Here is a 22323-nt window from a genome sequence, read left to right on the forward strand (position 1 = left end):
GAGGGGTTTGTGCGGGGAGAAGGGTGCAACAATGAATGAATGGAATTCCAAAATCTCTGTAGATGTTCATTGAAATGAAAAATAAACAACCTAAATAAAAAAAAAACACCATTATTGTAGAATGAGTATGAGAATCCAAGGAAGGGAGGCTGAGGAGGTGTGGAGGCGTATTAATCATGGGGTCGTACAGTTTGATGGATGAGGAGTGAAGCAAATGGAAGGATCTGGTGGGAAGGATCTGGTGTGAAAAACAATGTACTGAAATTTTGTAAATAAACTAGTATAAAAAAATTTTTTTAATCACCTTAAGGAAATAGGTAAAAACACTTTCAAACTCACTTTTTCCAGCATTACCTGGATACTCAGATACCTTTCAAGAAAAGGAAGCTACAGATTAGTAGCCATCATAAGCATAGATATTAATAACAACGAAATGTTAGTTAAATTAATATATAGATAGATATAGATATTTAGATATTATATGTCATATACATATTTGGAAATATATATATATAGAGAGTTTAATCTTTAGCTATATATAAAATATGCCTGCGACTCGACGGCACTTAACAATAACAACATATAAAATACACTATGGCCAATTAGTTTTGTACTGGATTAACTTTAGAAAGTCAATCAACATAATCTACCATATTAAGAAATTAAAGGAGAAAACCCACATGGCCATATCAGCATTGTTAGTTGTCATCAAATGGATTTTAACCTTTTAGAAGCAGATCACCAGGCCTGCCTTTCACAGTACTTGTATGTAAGTGGATTTGAACTACTAACCCTTCAGCTCATTGTTGAGCACTTAACCATTTTCTCCATCCAGGAACACCTATAAATTGATACCAAAAAAGCATCTGATAAACTCTGACTTCCACTCATAAGTAACTCTCACAAACTATTGATGGCAAGAAATTTCCTTAGCATAATAGAGGATATCTGTAGCAAACCTACAACTGGGAGCTCTGGTGGCCTAGTGGTAAGAAGCTGCACTGCAATCCCTAAGTCATGTGGTTCAAATCTACCAGATGCTGTTCTGGAGAAATAGGGGCAGTTCTCTCCTGTGCCAGTCGGATTCAACTTGACGGTACACAACAAGAAAAAACAAAACAAAAACCCTACAACTAACACTACTTTCTGGAGACAATTCTGAATGACAATTTTTATGGTTTTGTCTGAAGAAATTCAGAGGAATAAAATATAATTAATAAGAGATTACGGATGTAAAATCAATATACAAAAATAAGTGTATTTCTGTTTACTAGCAACAGTGAGAAAATAAAAAATTATGAAAGAGGCCGTTCATAAAAATCCTATAAAGTATTCCAAGAAAGTAAAGAACCTGAATTTTATTAGGTCTCGGTGTGTAATTACATATTTTTTAAAAATACAATGGTCAGTGAGGGTCATACTGAAGACACCACAGGGGTACAATTTAAAAAATCCAGACTTGAGAATGACAGTACAACAGAATAAATTGCAAAAGGGACGGGGGGGGGGGGGAGATTTAAGCACATTGAAGGAAGGAATAATATATCCTGGGCTTGTTTCAGCATAAACTAGGGGAGGGGAGGATATTAACAGCAACAACAACAACCACAAATTGCTGTTGTGTACCAGAGAGTTGGAACCGACCCATTGCTGATCTCTGGCGGGTTTTCAGAGGCAGTGAATTGCACAGGAAGAGAGTGCCCATTCTTCTCCCACGGAGCAGCCGGTGGCCTTGAAGCCAGTGCTTCTGGAATTGCAGTGCAGCTTCTTGCCTCTAGGCAACCAGACTCCCTAACAAAGACCATTTGTGGCAGCATTTTTTTCTTCTTGTGTGTCTTTGAATCAGATCCGATTGGTAGCTCCTTCTCCAGTGGAGTATCTGGTGGCTTTGAACTGCTGTGGTAGCATTTTTTAAAAAAATAATCAACAACCTAGAAACAAACCTAACAAAGATGTTTAAGTTGTAAAATTCAGATATCAAAGAAGACCTAAATAAAGGGAAAGAAATACTATGTTTGTGGTCTGGAAGGCACAATATTATAAAAACACCTATTCTTCCCAGACTGGTTTATCCATCCAATGTAATTCCAGCTAAAATCCAGTAGCTTTTCTTAAAATTGATGAGCTAATTTGAAATTTTCCATGGAAATTCAAGGGACCAGAAATAGCCATTATACTCTTCTGGATGATTAAGGATGGAGATTTATTCCACCAGATACAAAAACATCATAAAATTATAGTAACTAAATACAGGTACAAAGATGCTCAAGCAGACCAACAGAACAAAATGGGAAAACTCAGAAACTTCCCTGTATTATAAATGGATACTTGATATATAGTAGAAATGGCAATGCAGAGCAGTGGGAAAAGGACAACTCTATCACTAAGTCACTGTAGACAATTGGATATTCATTGTGAGCAGAGTTAAGGAAAAATTGGACCCCTACTTCACACCATATACAAAAATCAGTTTCTGTTTATCAAAAGATAAAATTAAAAATCCTTAAGAAGTTTATATTAGAAGACACCTTCAGAGACAAGGTGGTTGTTGTTATGTGTCTTTGAGGCAACTACAACTCGTAGCATCTCTATGAACAATAGCTCTGAACCTTGCTCCTATCCTGAGCCAGTCTCACTGTCTCTGACACTCCTGCCGCCATTGGCCACAGTTACTGTGTCAATCCATCTCATCCAGGGTCTTCCTCTCCTGAGTTATCCCTCCAACCTTCCAAGCATGATATCCTTCTCCAAGGACTGATCTCTCCTGGCCAAATGCCCAAAGTATGAGAGGCAGAGCATCAAAATCCTTGCCTCCGAGAAGCGACTTGGTTTCACCCTATCCAAGATAGATTGGGTTGTTCTCTTGACAGTTCATAGTGTATTCAATACTCTTCTCCAGCACCACAACTCAAAGGCATAAATTCTTCTGTCATCCTTAGTCATTGTCCAGCTCTCCGATGCATAGCAAGTAATTGAGAAGACCATGGCCTGGATCAAGTGCACCTTAGTCTCTAGACTGACATCAGTGCTCTTTAGCAGTCTGGAGTGGTCCTTAACAGCAGACTTTGCCAAGGAGGAATTCCTTACACCACAAGATAGCAAAAACTATTTCCCATAAAGGAAAAGATCAATAGAGTTGACTAAAAGTGATAACTATGCTCACCAAAAGATACCATAAAATAGTAAAAAGTGAGACTGAGACTAGACGATATCTGCACCACAGATAGCTAACAAAAGTGTTTATGTAAAGAAGTCCAGCAAATCCATGACAAAAAGACAGTTGAATAGAAAGGTGGCCGAAAGACTAACTACCACTGTTTCCTAGAGAAATTATAATGGCTAATAATCATGAGAAAATATATTCAATCTCAGTAAAATGCAAATTAACAGTTCAGTGATAAGCTCTTACTCACCATGACAGCTAAAGTTAAAGGTGATAATACCAAGGGTAGACAAGGAAGTTGAGCAACAGAAACTCTCCTATGCTGCTGGTGGAGTATAAAGCAGTACATCCTCTCTGGAAAATGCACTTAAAAATGCATTGTATATCATTCTGGTGGTGATTTGGGTTCTCCGTGTATGGGAGTCACAGGGACCCTATGATTGGTCTCCAAGCAAAAACTAGGTTAACAAAATTTTCTGTGGCAACATCTTAAAACCTAAGAAAACAACATTTACACATGTCACAATTGCTGAATGCTCTAATCAAGTAGAACAAAATTATGATTACCTGCTTGTGATTGTAACTATGGATCTAATTACAGTGTCTTTTTTTTTCTTAGTATGAGCTAGAATCATCATTTTCTAAGCATTTTCTATGTGCCTAGTGCTGTGCTAAGGAAATTATTTACATTTCAGTTCTAATATTTTGCAGTAGGGAGCCCTTGTGGCATAGTACAGAACATATCAAGCTGCTTACCAAAAGGTTAGTAGTTCAAATCCTTCAGCCAATCTGCAGGGGAAGGATGGGCAGCCTCAGAAACCCAGTGAACAGTAGGGACTCTATAAGTCTAAACAAAGTCAGTAACAGTGAGTTTATTTTAGGGGGCAATCTTTTACAACAGTCATATAACAGAGATTAAGAAGCTTGCAAGTAAAATGTAATAACTAAGAGCTCTAATACTGGACTGTCCCTACTCTCCTACTTTTAAGCTGTGTGATTTAAAACAATTTATTTAACCTCTCAGTCCTTCAGTCTTCTCATCTATAAAAGGGTGAGCTAATGTTATATGTTGCTAGAAAGGTTGAAATTGCTCAATAAAAGTTAAGCCAATGAATGGCTGAACTATGATTCAAACCAGGCTTTTCTTGACTGTGCATTCCACTATCTCTAACAGACTGTTTAGGCTCCTCATGATTGGATAGTATATGCTTAAGGAATCAAGGGATACATATAAGCCTATGTTTCAAAAGCTTTCTGAGGAGATTGTCATGAAAGTCAGACTTTTTCTGAGTGATTTTAAAAGTTCATGATGAGTATGTTTATTCTGATTCATGTAAATGCTTCAAACAAATGACTTTTTCCCCCTTTATCAACACAAAACTATACATTAATTTTGTTTTTTTTTTGTGTGTGTGTGCATTTGTTAGGCGAGTGGCTTGCATTGCCATGGAGAAGACCAAGCAGGAGCAGCAGGCCAGCTGTACCTGGTTTGGCAAGAAAAAGAAGCAATACAAAGACAAATACTTGGCAAAGCACAATGCAGGTAGGAAAGAGTACAGCTTTTACTGAGGCTGGATTGAACATCTCAAAGATCTAAGTAGATGTAATATTTCAGTTCAATCAATTCAGTTGATTAACTTAAAAAACTTTTTCAGAAACCTCTACCTCCTTAGTTGTTATTTGCTAGATATTGTTCAGAATTATATTTTGTAGGAATAAAGATTCTACTTTGAAGTATTATTATCCTCTCGAGCTAATAGAAGTCAATACAGTAAGTCCCCCTCTGATAAATGAGAGCTTGAGTATTTGCTGAATTAGGAGGATTGTTACTTCCATAGTTTGGCTTCCTCCTGGCCTTTGAATAGGGCCCTTTGACATATATCTAAAAGCAAAGATACACTTTTTAAAAAGTTATGCTGCAAATAAGTGGTTGGTTTGAAAATGCACAGATAACATGGATACTAACTTAGTTTGGTTACAAGTCTTCATGATATTTCTTAGTTCCTAAAATACCAAGAACATTATTTTGACCTTCTCTACATGGTATGTTTATCTATGTGAAAGACTGTAGTCATTCTAAATTAAAAACTTACTTTCTTAAAAGCTGAAATGGATACCAAAAAAGCATAATCTATCATTGGAGTTGAATTCCCAGAAGACTCAGAGGTTACAGCTTAAGCTTAAAGAAAATGCATGCTAATGTATAGAGTTGAATTGTTTTTCAGTAACTTCTTTCTTTAATATAAAAAAAAGTTATGGAACACTAAGTCCCCCTCTGATAAAAGCCCTGACATTGGCATTAGATTAATTCCCAAGGTTTTAGAAATAGCACCAGAAATCCAACACCAGGTAATAAAAATCAAATTAATTCAATGGTGCATACTCAATTCAATAAAGTATAAAAATTACTAACTATATTTTCTGTAGATTGTATTAATGTGTTAAGATGCAGTAAGGAAAAAAAGTGTTCATTTCTCCATCAGAGAACAGAAGTAAATGTTTTCAAAATAATGTATTATATGTAATTCATGTGAGTGGCCACGTGGGTTAATTTGAAATATTTGAGTTAAATGAGGAGTCTTTCCCTCACATTGGCTGCATTGCACTGCATTTTCCTTTCCAACAGAATATACCATTTCAATTATGTTCTGCTAAAGAGCACTAGTATTATAATGGCGTTTTGTTTTGTTGTACAAAGGGAAAAATATTTAATGCAGACTTACTAAATGCAGTTTAGCAACTGTTAATTTTTAAAATCCGAAGTAGCGGGTTAAAATTCACTGTGGTGATAGTAGAAATAAAATGTCTCCTTAATCATTGTCTCCTTAATTGTTTATACTGCCATCAGCTGCTAACACTCTTAGCAGGTTCACAAAAAGATGTGTTAATAAACAGATACACACACACACACACCTAGTGTGTATACTTGTCTTTGTCTTTTTAAACAACTTAAAAATATAGATGATACAGAAATTGATCAACAATACAAAAGCCAAGAAGTGACTGGTTAAAATTTTCTATTCATAATTTTTATGTGCTCTAATAATGGGGAATAGATATGTCTTGGAGAGGGTGCAGCTGGAGTGCTCTTTGGAGGCAAGAATGACAAGGTTTCGCCTCACATACTTCGGGCATCTTGCTGGGAGGTGCTGTTCCTTGAGAGGGACATGATGTTGGGAAGAGTGGAGGGTTGGCAAAGGAAAAGAAGACCCTCAACCAAGTGGATTGACAAGGTGACTGCTGCAATGGGCTCTTGGGTGTCAGGAAGTATGAGGATGGCGCAGGACAGGACTAGGTTCAGATCTTTTGTTCATAGGGTTGCTATGAGTCGTACTCAACTCAATGGCACCTAACAACAACAACTAATGGGGAACATGTAGACAAGAGTTTTCTATTTGCCAACACTAAAAAGTGTTGAATTAAAGAATTCCGTTATGAAGAAAAAGAATAGTAGGTTAACAAGTTGAAAAATTAGAATTCTCTATGTATTCCTAAAACATCAGTTGACTCTTTCATGCAGTAATTTCCCTGACAATCCACATCTAATTTAGTGGTCAATATTTTCCAAAGTTTACTTTTTTCATTCTTTAAACATCGAGGTATCACTGGTCTTACATTGTTCCCATTTTTCTGATTCTTAATAGATGATGGATAGTGGTCCTGCAGACACATCTGTAATAAAACCCAAAGCCAAACCCTCTGCTGTCAAGTCAGTTCCAACTCCATAGCAAGCCTCTATCAGGTTTGCAAGGCTATAAATCTTTACAGAACACTGCACATCTTTCTCCCACAAAATTGATGGACTTGAACCAACAGTCTTTGGGTTAGCAGATTAATATATACGTTAGACACTATGCTACTAAGATACCTTGTTAGCGCAATGTTGTTGTTAGGTGCCATAGAGTTCACTACAACTCATAGCAAACCTGAAACAGGACCAGGAATTATGACTCTGCATAACCACACAGTTTAGATGAAGCTGTGGACCTCAAAATAAGGAATGCCAATTCTGAATCCTGAAGTTCTTTTCTAAAATGCAGTGATTCTAAGATTCTTCCATTTCTGAGCCTGATAAATGGTTATCTCTCCATGAAGCTGAGTACTTTTTTTACTGTCTCTCATTAAAAACTATGCAGCCTTAGATGTACTCACCAGTTTATGCCAGGAAATTTGGAGGATAGCTACCTGGTCTACTGACAAGAAGAATCTATATTTGTCCCCATTCCCAAGAAAGGTGATCCAACAGAATGTAGACATTATTGAACTGTATAGTTAATATCTCATGCAAGCAAAATATTGTTGAAGATCATTCAAAATGGCTAGACCTGTATGTATATTGATAGGGAACTGCTAAAGTACAAGCTGGTTTTAGAAGGGGCCATGGTACCAGGGATATCATTGCTGATGAATGTCTATTTATATTTTATTGATCACACAAAGACATTTGGCTGCATAGATCATAACAAATTATAGTTCATGTTAAGAAGAATGGGAATCCTAGAACACTTAATTGTACTTATATGGCATCTATATCCAGACCAAGAAGGTGTTGCGCAAACAGAGCAAGGGAACACTGCATGGTTTAAAATCAGAAAGAGTTTGTGTCAGAATTGTATCCGTTCTTCATATTTATTCAATCTGTATGCTAAGCAAATAACTCATTAAGCTGGTGTGTATGAAGAGGAGTATGACATCAGAATTAGAGGAAGACTCATCAACAACCTGCATTATGGTGCTAACATAGCTTGCAGAAAGTGAGGAAGATATGAAACACTTGCTGCAGAAGATCAAGGACTACAGACTTCGGTGTGGGTTACATCTTAACATCAAAAAGGCAAAGATCCTTACCACAAGTCAACATTGTGATAGATGGAGATTGAAGCTGTCAATTATTTCATCTTGTTTGGATCAACAATCATCACCCTTGGTACCAGCATTCAGAAAATCAGAAGACATACTGCATTGGAAAAGTCTGGTCGCAGGGACCTCTCCAAAACACTGAAGAGCAATGGGGTCATTTTAAATACTGAAGTGCACCTGATTGAGGCTGTAGTCTTCTCAATCACCTGCAGGCTGGACAGTGAAAAAGGATGATGAAAGAATGGATGCCTTTGAGTTGCGGTGCTGGAGAAGATTATTGAATATAGGGGCTGTCAAAAGGACAAAGAAATAAATCTTGGAAAGGGTACAGCCAGAATGCTCCTTGGAGGCAAGAATGATGAAGCTTCACCATTCATACTTTGGACATATAGTTAGGTGAGGCTATTTCTTGGAAAGGGACATCATGTTTGGAAAGATAGAGGATCAGCGAAGGAGAGGAAGACCCCCAAGGAGATGAACTGACATGGTGACTTCAGCAGTGGGCTCTTGTGTCTCAGATGATGAGGATGACAAGATATAGCAGGTTTCAGGCTGGCTGTTCATAGGATCACTGTGAGTCTACTCAACTCAACAGCACCTCACAACATCAAAAATATTAGCTCTCTGATAAACATGTCTATCGCCTGTCAAAGGTTATCTCTTTTGTTATATCTAGAAGGCAGGTGCCTAATAGGCATAGAATAAGATTGTTAGTGCTCTCTCTCTCATTCTCTCTCTCTCTCTCTCTCTCTCTCTCTCTCTCTCTCTCTCGTTTTGGCATTACACCACCTAAACTATTCAAAGGCATCAATTCTACTTTCTTGTAGACTTAGAAGTAAGACTATTTTCTTACTATCTTCAGCATTTTCCTAAGCAGAGGTCTTTCTACTTAGGAATCATAAGCATCCACAGCATGCCTAAGGGGTTGTTCTTCTACATGACAGTGTTATTTTGTTGCACATGAGGCTCTTCTTTATGCCATTTGAAAGAAGGTTTACACATTAAGAAGGTTTTTACAGAACTGCTCAAGTTTCTTTGCAGTACATTGTCAGGCTTATTTGTGTTGGTATACTCTCTTTCTTTGTTCCCCTGCTTGTGAGAAGATCCTCAGCTTTTTACCCCTGAGCTTTCTCAAATCTGACCAGGTTTAACATTTCTTCTGTCATCATCTCTTTGAGTTTATTCTATTTTACCAATCAACTCTTCCATATTATAAATTTTAGAGGAAAAATTTTTTGGTGATAACTTTTCCTTTATGAGGGATGAACTTGTCAAAAAAGAAAGCCAAATATCTTATCAGCCATGCTACCTTCAGCTATAATGTAATTTCACCCTAGTGAATGGCCTGCTGTAAAAGATAAACTAATACTGTTGACCTTTATGGGTAAGACAGAGGCTTTGAGATAATCTTTAGTATCCCAAACTAGCCGAATGACTCATGAACCACACATCAAACCATATTTCTGAAGGTTTTCCTCTTGCTTCTTTAGAAATTGATTCTAAATTTCAGTATACTCTTTTTTGTTATCAGAGTATTCACTAAATCATATTGTTGTTATTATTGTTGTGTACCATCGAGTCAGAACTGACCCATAGCTGACCCTCCAGTGGGTTTTCAGAGGCACTTCATCTCATGGGAGAAGATGGCCCATCCTACTCCCATGGAGCAGCTGGTGTATTCAAACTGCTTGCCTTCAAGATTGTAGTGCAGATTCTTACAACCAGAGCTCCACAGATTATATTAAACGCCATAAATTTTGTTTCCTGTCTCAAATTCCAAAGATTTACTATTTGTAGTAAAGATAAGAACTTTGTCAATATCTATACTTGATAAGAATATTAACACTAGAATGAGTTACTTCCAGAACATTCCACAAAGCTGCTAAAGACAGGGTTCTGTCCAAACTATGTTACCTATATCTCACATTATCAAGTCCCAGCCCATTAACTGACCCATCAGTACATCTTGTTTGTCCCATATAATAATTTTAACTTGCTGTCACATTTAAAAATCAAGATATTTAACATGAAAAACTAGACTTCTGACTTCCCTTGGAAAAAAAAAAACCCAAAAAATCTTGCTGTGACTACACTTGGGGCCACCTTTCTATTAATGTCCCTTTTGGGTGAACACTCATTTTCCAGGACCTGTTGTCCCTACTACTCCTTATTCTTGCACTGACCCACATCATTCAAACACATTAGCTGCAGTTATTTGAGAGTGCACTCCTTAGCCCAGTGTTACCACTATGCAGTGCATTTTTTAAATTGGAGCTTTTTACAGTCTTTGAAAATATTTGTAGCTTTTCAAAACAAGAAAAGGATTATATGTTAAGGGGGGAGGGGAGGATGTTTTCAGAAAATATTCAGCTGTAAAGTGGTTACTTGAATATTTAAAAGACGTGTCTCCTTAATAATAATTTTTTTAAAAGGAGGGAAAGCATGAAAAAGTATTCAGGAAAAAAAGACTTGTCTCTAATGTTGAGTAGTTTACCAGGAAATCAGGGTAGGTATTTAGAGCAAACTATGCCAGGTAGTATTTCTGAAACCTTGGGAATAGATTTGTATATGTAATTTTAAGAAAAGTATATATGTAGAAGATATGTATTTAGTGTAAAAAGCATTGTCGTATGCTTAAAGAACTCTATTTTCAATATATTTAAATTTATATTAAGTTATGTAATTTCACTGCCCAGCTGGCCTGTGGACATATTTTTTAAATAATTCATAGACGTCTCTGTTTAGAGAATATGAACAGTGCAGAAAGGTACAAAATCAAGTGAAAGGCTTCCACACTTACACTCTTGGAAAAGAGTTTTTTATAATTATTCCCACATAAAATTTCTATGTATTTGCTATTATATAAAATTCACTAACTTTTATGTAAGGATATAGTTGAATTTTTATTAAAATGAGTTTATTAGTTAATGTGATTTATTTGCCTGTGTTTAAAATATTGCATGATAAAGTTTATTTTGTGCATATTATATTTTTATTTTACTAATATATTAAAAACCATATTTCAATGACCCCTGTACATTTTTCATGCCGTCTTACTCCCAATGGCCTCTGTGCATGTAAGTAACCTGTTGAGTGACTATACCTCTTGATTTGTTTTTGACTGTTTCCTTTCATTATGTTTTTATAACAAAAAAATCAGCAAGCACCTTAAAACTTTAAAAGTTCAGTCTCTGAATGTTTTCCTTATATTCCTTATATATCTTTATTTGAAAATGCCCTTTTTTGTTGTTTCACAACCCTTTGACCATTTGGATCATCTACTTGTTTGTGGTGTTGATTGTTCATATCTAACTCATTCTTCTGTGTTTATTAAAAATGGCAAGTCTTAAAAAAAAATGATGAGTCTTCATGCAGTAGGAATTCAGCTAGAAAGTGGCAGCCCACTAGAGGAGGGAGCAGATTTTGCATACCATGCAGAAAGCTAGTTTATTTACCATCTTGCTCTTTTATGAGATGTTTGTGTAGGAGTTTTTTAATAGTAAAATAGATCCATTTGCTGATGGACTTCTTTCATGGGCATACTTGAGGAAAATCTGACATAGTGAGTGATAGATATAAAAAACAATGCCATAAGCACTCTTGCTTTTTTTTTTTTTTTTTTTGGTAAGTCTGGTCACTCCAGTGCCTCATTCTCTCTTTCACATTTTTAGTCTCCCATTCTAAACCCACCAAATTTTTTTTTATTTCCAACTGTTGCTTGAGAAAAGCATTCTATTCAATAGGAAATCAAGTCCTCAAAAGAAACAAAAATGCACAAATACTCATTACCATGCACTAAGTCTTACTGTTAACATGTTATAGTTCCTTTTAAAAATAGAATTTTGAGAATGATACTTTTGTTTTTTATTTTAACCTAGTGCAACTCTTGTTTGTTTTGTTTTTTTCCCTTTTTAAAATTAATTAGTTAATTAATTAATTAATTTTAATGAAAGTTTACAGAGACTTTGGATTTCCATTCATTCATTGTTGCACTTTCCCCCCTGTCCAACCTCCCCTCCAGTTCATTCTTTTCTTTGATAAGTAAAAGAAAAATTCTTTCATTGTTATACAATCTCTCCCTCCAAGTCCACTCCACTATGCAGCCTTCTTTCTGGGCTCCTGTCATGACAATAATATCCAATCATATATCCCTTTTAAACAGTTCCCTCCCTCATCTGTTTCAATGCAGTATTTATAATTTATCCTATCTTTCTCAGTCTCCCTCCAACCCTGATGTCAGTCCCATTTTACAATAGTGGCACTATGCAGTATTTGACCTTTTGTGACTGAGATATTTCAGTCAGCATAATGTCTTCCAGGATCATCCATTTTGTATAATATTTCATGAGTTCCTTGTTTTTTCAGTGCAGTGTAGTATTCCATTGTGTGAATATACCACAACTTCTCTATCCATTTGTTTGTTGATGGCCACTTAGGTTGTTTCCAACTCTTAGTGCAACTGTTTTGTAGGTTAGGGTTCTTTGCTACTGGGAAGATCATAAATATTATGGATTGAGTTTGATACACAAAACCATTTGGCCATATTGTTTCAGAGAGAAGACTGACTGAAACATCCAGATTCTTTTCATTTAGTATGGAATCAATTTTATGGAAATAATTCCAATCCCTCTAAAATTCAGGACTTATTAAATATCTTTCTTTTAAAAAAGAAAGAAAGAAGTTTAGTTTGCACCTGACGATATTTGGATATTACAATGCAAAAATTATTAACAGAAATGTAGTCACATGACTTTCGTCCCCTTGTGAGAATGTTCAAGTGTGTGTGAGAACTGAACTACATTGAACTTCAACAAGAATGGTCATCCCCTCAGGAAACAATTGCTTGGAATTGTTTTTGCAGTAGTTTTGTTAAGAGAGAGGTTTTAAAAATATTTTTAAGGATTTTTCACCTCAGTCTGTAATGATTAGAGAACTCCCCTTCTGCAAAGCTTTCCAGGCTCGGACTCTATCTGCTACCTCATGCTTCTTTCCATTTCTGTCCATCCTGATTTTACCATTCACAGGCTGGCTGATAGTGTATGGGACCCGCGGAAGAGTGTTTCCCTGCTTACATGCCCACGACTTTTCATCAAATGGGTATCTGGGGTATAACAAAACTTATGAGATGTTCATTTCCAAAGCTGTGAAATCATAGTTACAGAAGAACTTGACTTTGAAAGACGTAGCATGCCAATGCTACGTCTATCAACTCTGTTGAAAGAACCATGAAGTTAAAGACTAACTGTCCATGTGTTTCTCATCCATCTCTAGAAATTATTTAGCTGGCCACTCTGTCAGTTAACTTTTGTTGCCTTCATGCTTTATTCATGTTGGTCACTGTATGTAGACTTTTGTTACTGCTGATTTCTTAGAATTGCAAAAATGGGAACAGCATGTGAAATTGGTAACATCCATATGATCTGCTGGACACTGCATTAAAAGATATGCAATGTCTTTTCAAATTAGATTTCTATGCATGTGCTTAACCTATATTTTTGGATGCCCCTTGCTCTGAAAGTGCATTTCATGAGCTTGAAATGAATTTTTTTCCTAAATAAGGCTGTAAGCTGTAAATTACAACTTGGATTAATATTTTTCAAGACATGGTTTTTACTGTAACTGTAGTTTTGCCAGTAAAAGTATCATTTAATACATGACATATTCATTCTACAAATTTACCTTTCTTATAAATCTTTGCCTTTTAGTGTTTGATCAATTAGATCTCGTTACATATGAAGAAGTAGTAAAACTGCCAGCATTCAAAAGGAAAACACTAGTCTTATTAGGTAAGCTTGATTATACAAGTAGCATTTTCAGTTTCTCTTTCAAAATATTTTATGAGTATTATTGATAATTTTAAAATGTTAACTTCCTTCTTAAAAACTTACATAGGTGCACATGGTGTTGGGAGAAGACACATAAAAAACACCCTCATTACAAAGCACCCGGACCGCTTTGCATACCCTATTCCACGTAAGCTATGTCTTTCAATTACATTTTTCTCTATAAATTTTTAATATTGGTATTATAGCTCTTCTTTTTTTACTGATTACTTGAGAAATAACTGTTTATTGCAGGAAATTGGGAAAATTAAAAAAGAAGAAAATGAGTTAACAGTAACTCCACCCCACTGAGGAATAACTCCTCTTAGCACAAACATAAGGACTTGCATTAGTTTTGTGTTGATTTTTTATGTGGATATGTATAATTTTTAATAAAATTAGGCTTACTCATTATATTTATCACCAAATTTCTCCAATCGTGTCTCATAAACTTTACCCAGATGAGTTAATCTACACAAAAATAAGTGTTAGTCATTGTATAGTTTCCCCATGATAATATTATTAATATTTATTAATATTAATAATATTAATTTTTGACCTACCAATCTGATAGCTCAGCTAATGTATCATTGTTTATTATGAATATTTTTCTTTATATCTATTATTCTTATTTCTGATATTTTCTTCTTATCCTTTAGTCCTCCTAGTGTCCTCAAATGTAGAGTGAAATATTTCCTGCCTCCAGGGTTGTAGAGTATTAGAAATAATGTGTATGAAGCACTTAGAAGTTGCTGGATGCAGAGTATCCATCTTACCCCTCTCGGTTTTTATGGTTATCATCATTGTTATTCTAAAGTTTAAAAATCTGAATCCCAAAGCTTTCTGGTGACTAGAGCCTTGTTCAGGGTTGTAGTTGTAATTGTGTGCTATCCAAGTAAGAACCACCCTCCAGTGGGTTTTCAGAGGCAGTAAATCACAAGTGAAGAGATTGTCCATCTTTCTCCTAAACTAAGTGTGCCTTTAGGTCAGAAGCTCCAGCAGGATAGGAGGCTCTAAAAGAGAATGATTTTTTAAGAGCTGCTGGAGAAAATGGAAAGGAATTGGCTCCATGCTGTCAGACTTCCAGATGTCTTTCTGCAGCAGTGCTGGGATCACTTACTGTTATGTCTGATGCCCCAGAGAGCTGTGAGACTTGATGAGGTCACCCTCATCCAGAATGCCGTCTGATTTATACAATAAGTAAATCATTACATGTCATTATAAGTAGTGCCCCTGAGGTTTTCCATAGAATACTATGAAATGTTCCTTTAATCCTCCTTAAATCTAGATCATGAATATAGCAAGGTTGGTGAATTTGTTCTTGATCATGTAACAATTGAACTTCCAAGTTATCAAATGGCAAATTAACTAACTCAGATTAAAATTTTAAGTTAATGACCTCCATCATGCCTGCTTTCTGAAATGTTAGATCTCAGAGTATGACTAAAATTAATACAGTATGCTTTTTATGAAACTTTTTATAATGGCAAGGTTCTCTATATGCACTGACTATATGCAACCTTTAACTATGTATAGACATTGAATATTTTAACTATTTTTTAAATTGTATATAATTTTCATTTATTTATATTTAAATAACCACATATGGCTAGACACCACTGTATTTAGACAGCACAGCTATAGATAGTCAAGCAAAAAGCCTCTGCATCTTTCATTTCATTTTTCCTTTCTTTCTTCTACTCGAAGCCCAAAGTATATGGTGAGTAATGAAAATCTTGAAGGGAGGGATGAAAAAGATCTTTTACCTAAAACTTGAATGATTCCTCAAACTAAACAAGTAGCTACTGCAGTTTAATGTCACATACATAAATATAACTTCTACAAATGCATTGGGAGTGGGAAAATGAAGGTGAGTTATAAAAGAATCTGTAGATGTATAAAAAAATCAGGTTTTGATAGATCCGTTCGGACTTTATTCAACCTTTTAAATCTCTCGCTGCATGTGATTTGGCAGATACAACCAGACCTCCAAAGAAAGATGAAGAAAATGGAAAGAATTACTACTTTGTATCTCATGACCAAATGATGCAAGATATCTCTAATAATGAGTACCTGGAGTATGGCAGCCATGAAGATGCCATGTATGGGACAAAGTTGGAAACCATCCGGAAGATCCATGAGCAGGGGCTGATTGCAATACTGGACGTAGAGCCTCAGGTAATGTCCAGCCATGCTCAACACCCAACTCATCTTACTTGCATGCTAATCTCAGTTTGTGAAATAAAATATGCCATCAGAAAGTCATGGGTTGCCTAACAATTTGACAAACTGCAAGAAAACATCAGTAATCAAAGGAGCATAGATCAACAGTCTAAAGTGCAAACTGATTACTGGACTCAGTGCAGCATCTTAGGTTAATAACTAGCCAGAAAATCTGATTCTGGGGCCTGGGCCTGACATCTAGCATTAGTTTATGAAAGCCAGCATGATTGAGTCCAGGGATTGCCAGCAGAGGGAGGTATAGACCTTTGGGTAGTCCTGAGACTCTGTCATCTCTTCACCTAAGGAAGGTGGAGAGCTGAGCTGAAACCAGAAAGAATATGGCAAACTTTGAGTCAGAGGAGAGCCAGACAGAAAATTAGATGACCTGTAAATAGGACTATACCCGAAGCAATAGAAATTACTAAACTTGAAAAAGAGCAAACTGAAGGCATTACATGGAGAATATCAAGCACCTCACTTTTCCAGTTTTGTTGGAGTTGGGAGTGGTTTTAATCTCTAGATAAAAAGACTGCCTAGAAGTCCTTATCATTTACACCTGCAATCTGTAGATCAGCTGCCCTTAAGCAGGCTCCAGTTTCATCAGGAGGCTTACCTGGTTGTTCCAGGAAGGACAAATCCCTGCCAAAGGGCCACTGTCAAACTTGATTCCCTAGCTATCCCCCAAATGAGAAAGGAACCTGTGTAGTCAGGGTTTGTGTGACCTGGGGCTTGACAGCTCAGTTACTAGGATCCGGAATCCTAACTTTATGGCCAGTCAGGTTTAGTCATCTGTTTTACAGCACTGGATGGGATTATTTAACTTAGAACTTTGAAAACCACAAAAGGGTCTGGTGAAGTGGGTATGAACTTAATCATTAACATAGACCTATATAAAACGAAATATATGATGTATAACACAGATTGATTTTTTTGCTTAACTAATAATCCCTCCTTACTAGGGATTGGAAAAATCTTCTGGCCAGGGGTGGCTAGAGGCAAAGTCTCAATCCTGGTCCTGGTCTTCGACATCTTCTCCTTGGGTTCCACACTGGTCTTCACCTGAACGTCGTTTTCTGCTGGTAGTAATGTCTCTAGCAGTATGTTGGCTGCAGGGTTTCTCAGACTCCCTGCACATTCCCTAGTCCAATTTCTAAGGCTTTTCTGCCTTAACTGCTGCTTTTGCTGCTGCTTGCCACTGCCACCACTCTTGCTGCTGCTGCTCCACTCTTAGTGTTCAGCTCTCCTGTCTCCTCGCCTTTGCACATTCATGCATTGCCCTGCACTGCTAAGTGGGAGACATTTCTCTCAGCCTCATCAGAACATTCATAGCAGTTACTTGGACCTGTTGCAGTTGGCACCTGAGCACTTCTGGCCCAGCCTGGGCAGTTTCCCCCTCTACCCTGATTGCTGGATGGATGTGCTCACTTGCATTCTTCTTGCTGCTTCCTGTATGCCCACTTCTCAGCACTGTCAGCTCTCAGGTCCGCCCACCTCTAAGGGCAAACCATAGGCAGCTTGTTCTCTGCCTGAGACTCTTTGGGGCAATTGCCCTGGGAAGAGAGATCCCCCAGGTCGGGTTAACCACTCTGGTCCCAGGCTCTCCTGCCCGGGACTTCACATTGCCCAGTCTGGTCTTATGTCCAGCACTGGTCTCAAACTGATCTCTGTGCATGCCCACAGAGCCTGCTCTAACAGAGCTGCCCCCTTGGGCTGTTCTTCTCTCAGCCTGCTCTCTGTGGGAGCTGGGGAAGGCCTTGATCCTGCCTTAAGAATGTCTGTGGCCACCAATGACTTGCTTTCAGGCAGAACCTCATTGCTCCAGGGAGGCTCTCACCTTGGGGCATTTTCCTCCATGCCCTTTTCCAACCCCAGCTTATTATGGTGCCCCCTCTGCTGTACCTCACTGACAATTTAATTTAGCACACTTGTATGCCAGGCACTGAGCTGTGCCAAGAGCTAAGAATACAAATAAGAAGAAGAGCTGGTGAGGATGGAATTCCTTCCTTGATGTACATAGAAAATTATCCCTAACTAGAGAAATGCCTTATGGCATTTTCTTTAAACCCTCACACTTCTGCCACTTCTGATGCCACCTCCACTACCTGCGGACCTAAAACTAGTGTTTCAACTTCTTTGCTGCACGTCTAATACTCTACGTCAACTTATTTTGGGAGGTTAAGGTCAAATTGAGCAAATATAAAGGACCATGGTAAAGATATTAAGCTGGAAAAAATTAGTAACCAGATTTTTTTTAAAAATAGCAGTAGGCTGTATTTTTGTTATTGAAAAAAAATGCTTTTGAGTTAACCCTAACTCATGGTTACCTGATGTGTATTAATCAGGGTAGAGTTGTACTATTTTGGAGGTTTTTCCCTTGCTTTGATAACTCCTTTTATTTGCTGTTGTTGATACCATACAGTTTTCAATGGCTGATTTTTTTCAAAAGAGATCACCAAGCCTTTCTTGTGAGATGCCTGTGGGTGAACTCAAGGCACTAACCTTTCTGTTAGCAGCCTAGTACTGTTACTCCTAATGTTTTGTAACTATAAGATAAATACATTAGTGTATACATTTGTAGTTGAGAAAACCAAGGCTTAATGTAACTATAGCTTGATCAAAGTTTTATAGTAAATTACTGCAAGTGAAGCTTGAACTTGTACCTGGTTTTTGGTTTTGGTTTTTATAATAAATCCCAACTTTTTTTCACAGGGAAAATACCCTCTAAACACAGCATTTCCCAATGTTCCACTTTTTATGTGGTATTACCATTTAAATTCTTGATTTTTTAAAAAATATTTTAAGGCGAGGGAGGTCTGGTGGCCTAGTGGCAAAAAAACTGCACTGCAATCCCAGAAGTGCGTGGTTCAATTCCACCAGATACTCTGCTGGAGAAGGAGCAACAATCTTCTCCTGTACCAGTCAGATCCAATTTGATAGTACACACACACACACACACACACACACATTTTTTTCAAAAAATAAATCTATTGTACAACTCCCCCTGCACATCCTCAGTCTTACCCCCACCCCAATGCCAGCCTCATTCTACAACAGTGGCACCATATAGCATTTGTCCCTTTGTCACTGAGATACCTCACTCAGCATAATATGATGGGTGGAGGGGTGAAGGACATTGGAGGAATCTGTTCTAGAAATCTATGGATTTGAACTGTGTAAATAAACTAATATTTTTTTAAAACCTTTAAAAATAAAAAAAAGCTGAACATAGAAAAAAAAATAAATCTATAATACAGGCAAAACTAAGAAAAGCTATAAGACTTAGTTGTAATGGAAATAAAACTCAAAATCTAGTCCATGTCCCTAAAATGAAAATAATAATAAATCTAATGTGTGATCAGAGCTTAATGTAACTTAATATTTTCATGTATAAAGATTTCCGCTTTTCATGTTATTCTGATTTATCTATTTTCACCATTTAAAAGTTAACAGTGACAGAATGTTTCGAGTTTTACTTTAGTCCACAGAAGGAAAAAGTACCATGAAGGACTGGCTTTCAGTCATTTGTTAGGGCTCTGTACTTGGAAACAAAACCTAGCTTCTGAAACAAGTACTATTTTATTAAATTATTTGGCTCTGTGAAGATTGTTGCTGGGGTCACCAGTGTCCTTAAATTTCTGTACAAAATGACTGAAATGCTTGCTCGCCTTTATGTTCTTTTAAAATCTGCCAGCCGAAGTCTTACAGATATTTGTTCTTAGGTACTTGAGTCAGATGAGTTTTTATTCCCTAAAGATGCAATAGCTATGACTGCAGATTTTCCAGGAAGTAACCAGATGAGGATCTGAAATTATTATCCATAGATGTGCTATAAATCAATATATATCCCCAAAACACAGAATTAAATATAACTTTAGAATTAACTTTAACTGTTAACATTACTTTGGCTATTTAAATCTAGCTTATTTTCAGTGATTATTCTAGACATCTTTCTCTGATGTTCAGAGAGAGAAGTTTGCTATTAACAAATTTGTCTCATCTTGAAATAGAAAGAAAGAGGTTTAAAAATTCACTTCAGCATCACTTAACTGCTTCAGGGAAGAAAATCCTTGTGAAATCGTTCCATTTCCTGTCCCTGAAGTGACCCTGAACTTGGGCAAGCTGAAATTGCACCCAAAAATGGGTGTTCACTGAGACTCATAAATAGAGCAAAGTATGGTGGACAGTGTTTGATGGAGCTCCCCAATTAAAACAAGGTTGGAAGCAGGAGTGGCATCCACTTCCAAAATAGCTTGCCTCCAGAAACCCTATGAACGTGGAGAAATGATGAAAGTTATGCAAGTGTTCAGGTCTTTTGTTCATAAGGTCGTCTACGACTTGACGACACTTAACAACTACAACAACAACAACAACATGGAAACAGAGACTTTTATGAACAACTGAGGAAATGTGTGGCAGCTCGGCTGTAGAGATCACAACTAGTAGACAATATTTCTGTCCAGATGTGACGCATCTTACCATTTTTGAAAGTACGATGATAGAGGATTGAAATAGGAAATCAAAGCCAGGAAACATAGAAGCAACAACTGCTACCCACAAGAGCAACTGTAGTTATTTGGGATAGACATTAAACTTGACTCTGCAACCACCAGTAGAAAATGAAAATGAAAAGAAAAATAAATAAGCATGCCATTACTTTCCTTGGAATTAACTGCTGAAGGAATAACATGGATGCTATATATGAGAGACACCAGACAATATGATATATATGGTCTTTCTTGGCAAGTTTTTTTAAAATACTTTTTTTAAATTATTATTGGTTTGCCTACAAAGTTCATATACATTGTGTTACACATTATTTATTCTTCACTCACATTGTATTTCATACAATATGCAATTAAGTGCCAAATGATCTTCACATCTTCATGGATATTACATGTAGTGCAAAGAATGATAATCTGCAAGAAACAAATGTTTTCCAAATAGATTGTTTTCTGATGTTGCAATATGATAGCAGTCTATATCTTAAAATATTCAAAGATTGAGTGACTATCTGGCTGAGTTACTGAGCAGAGAAGAAATCAACCATTTCATGCCTGGGGTGTCATTCTTTATTCTATCCATGGGTTCCATTCCACACAGCACCCTGGCTGTGTGGACTTCCATCTGGTTTCCTATGTCAGTTGCCTAGGAACTGGCTGTGGATGTGGGCATGTGTATGCAATGGGGAGTTGGGGGAATGGGTAGATAATAAAACCTTATGTCTCAGCTGTTCCTACTATTCACATGATTTATGAGCATAGGAAGGACAAAAAAAAAGATCCATGTTATGTTTCTAGAAAAGGACATTTCTAAGTGAAGATCCCTGCTAAGCTGGTATATGTGGACTTTTTCATGGTGTTTGTTCCTTGCTAATATCCTTAGTCATAAAATGATTGGCAGAGAAATTACAAAGATTTTTAAAATCTTAAATCTAAGAAATTACTAGGATTTTTAGTAGGTATTACTAAGTTTACTAAAATTTTTTAAATGAACATTTGAAGAGCTTTTGACTTCAACTGTAATAAAAGCAGGTACTAAGCTCCCTGACTGCACAATGAGTGTTGTTATTGTTGTTAAGTGCCATTGAGTCGTAGGCGACTCATTATTAATGAAAGACCTGGACACATGTATAACTTTCATCGTTTCTCTAGGTTCATAGTGTTTGCAGAGGCAAGTTATTTTGGAAGAGGATGCCACTCCTGCTTCCAAGCTTGTTTTAATCAGGGAGCTCCACAAAACACTGTCCACTATGGGTAACCATTCTCTCATTTGCCACATCAGTGTAGTGTTCCGCTTCACAGCAACCACAAGTTACCTCTGTATGGCAAGTGGACATACCAGGGCTATATGACCTTGAAGAATGTTTGACCAAAAACAATTACAAACAGGCCTGAGGGCCACTGATTTGAGTCACCCACCTTTGGTTTGGTAACATCACTTTCTGTCCACTAGGACAACTGATCTCTCTCTATGCTGTGGTTGTAACTAAAATTTAGAAATATCCTAGCAGAAGTGAGTCTTAAAAAATTTTAAAGCTGAAACTTTATTCCAAACTTGTCTCCTACATGCCTATAAACTCCAATACACAAACAGATTACATTAATCAAGAAGCCAGAGTGCTGTCTAATTAAACTTGCCTCACAGGACAAAAGAAATTTGAGGCAAATTATATTTACTTCTTCTTTTCCAATTTCATTTCATCATAAAGACAGTTCATGCCAGGTGCTGTATTGGGCATGAAGGCTACTACTGAAC

At 36.8% G+C, this 22323-nt stretch overlaps 1 protein-coding gene across 3 annotated transcripts in view; it reads left to right on the forward strand.

Annotated features, from left to right (window-relative positions):
• The window catches only part of CASK (calcium/calmodulin-dependent serine protein kinase (MAGUK family)), a 428386-nt gene that overhangs the window by 399118 nt on the left and 6945 nt on the right, over positions 1–22323 (forward strand). For 2 of the 3 annotated variants that reach the window (XM_006894973.1, XM_006894974.1), the window contains 4 exons: positions 4591–4706; positions 13744–13809; positions 13916–13996; positions 15821–16023. In XM_006894973.1, coding sequence (XP_006895035.1) covers positions 4591–4706; positions 13744–13809; positions 13916–13996; positions 15821–16023 — 466 coding nt within the window. Of the gene's footprint in view, positions 1–4590; positions 4707–13728; positions 13810–13915; positions 13997–15820; positions 16024–22323 lie in introns of all 3 variants that reach the window. The other variant, XM_006894975.1, reaches the window with a different exon arrangement.

This window comes from Elephantulus edwardii, unplaced genomic scaffold (genome assembly GCF_000299155.1).
Source record: "Elephantulus edwardii isolate Elephantulus edwardi_28Jun2011 unplaced genomic scaffold, EleEdw1.0 scaffold00152, whole genome shotgun sequence".
NCBI classification, from domain to species: Eukaryota; Metazoa; Chordata; class Mammalia; order Macroscelidea; family Macroscelididae; genus Elephantulus; species Elephantulus edwardii.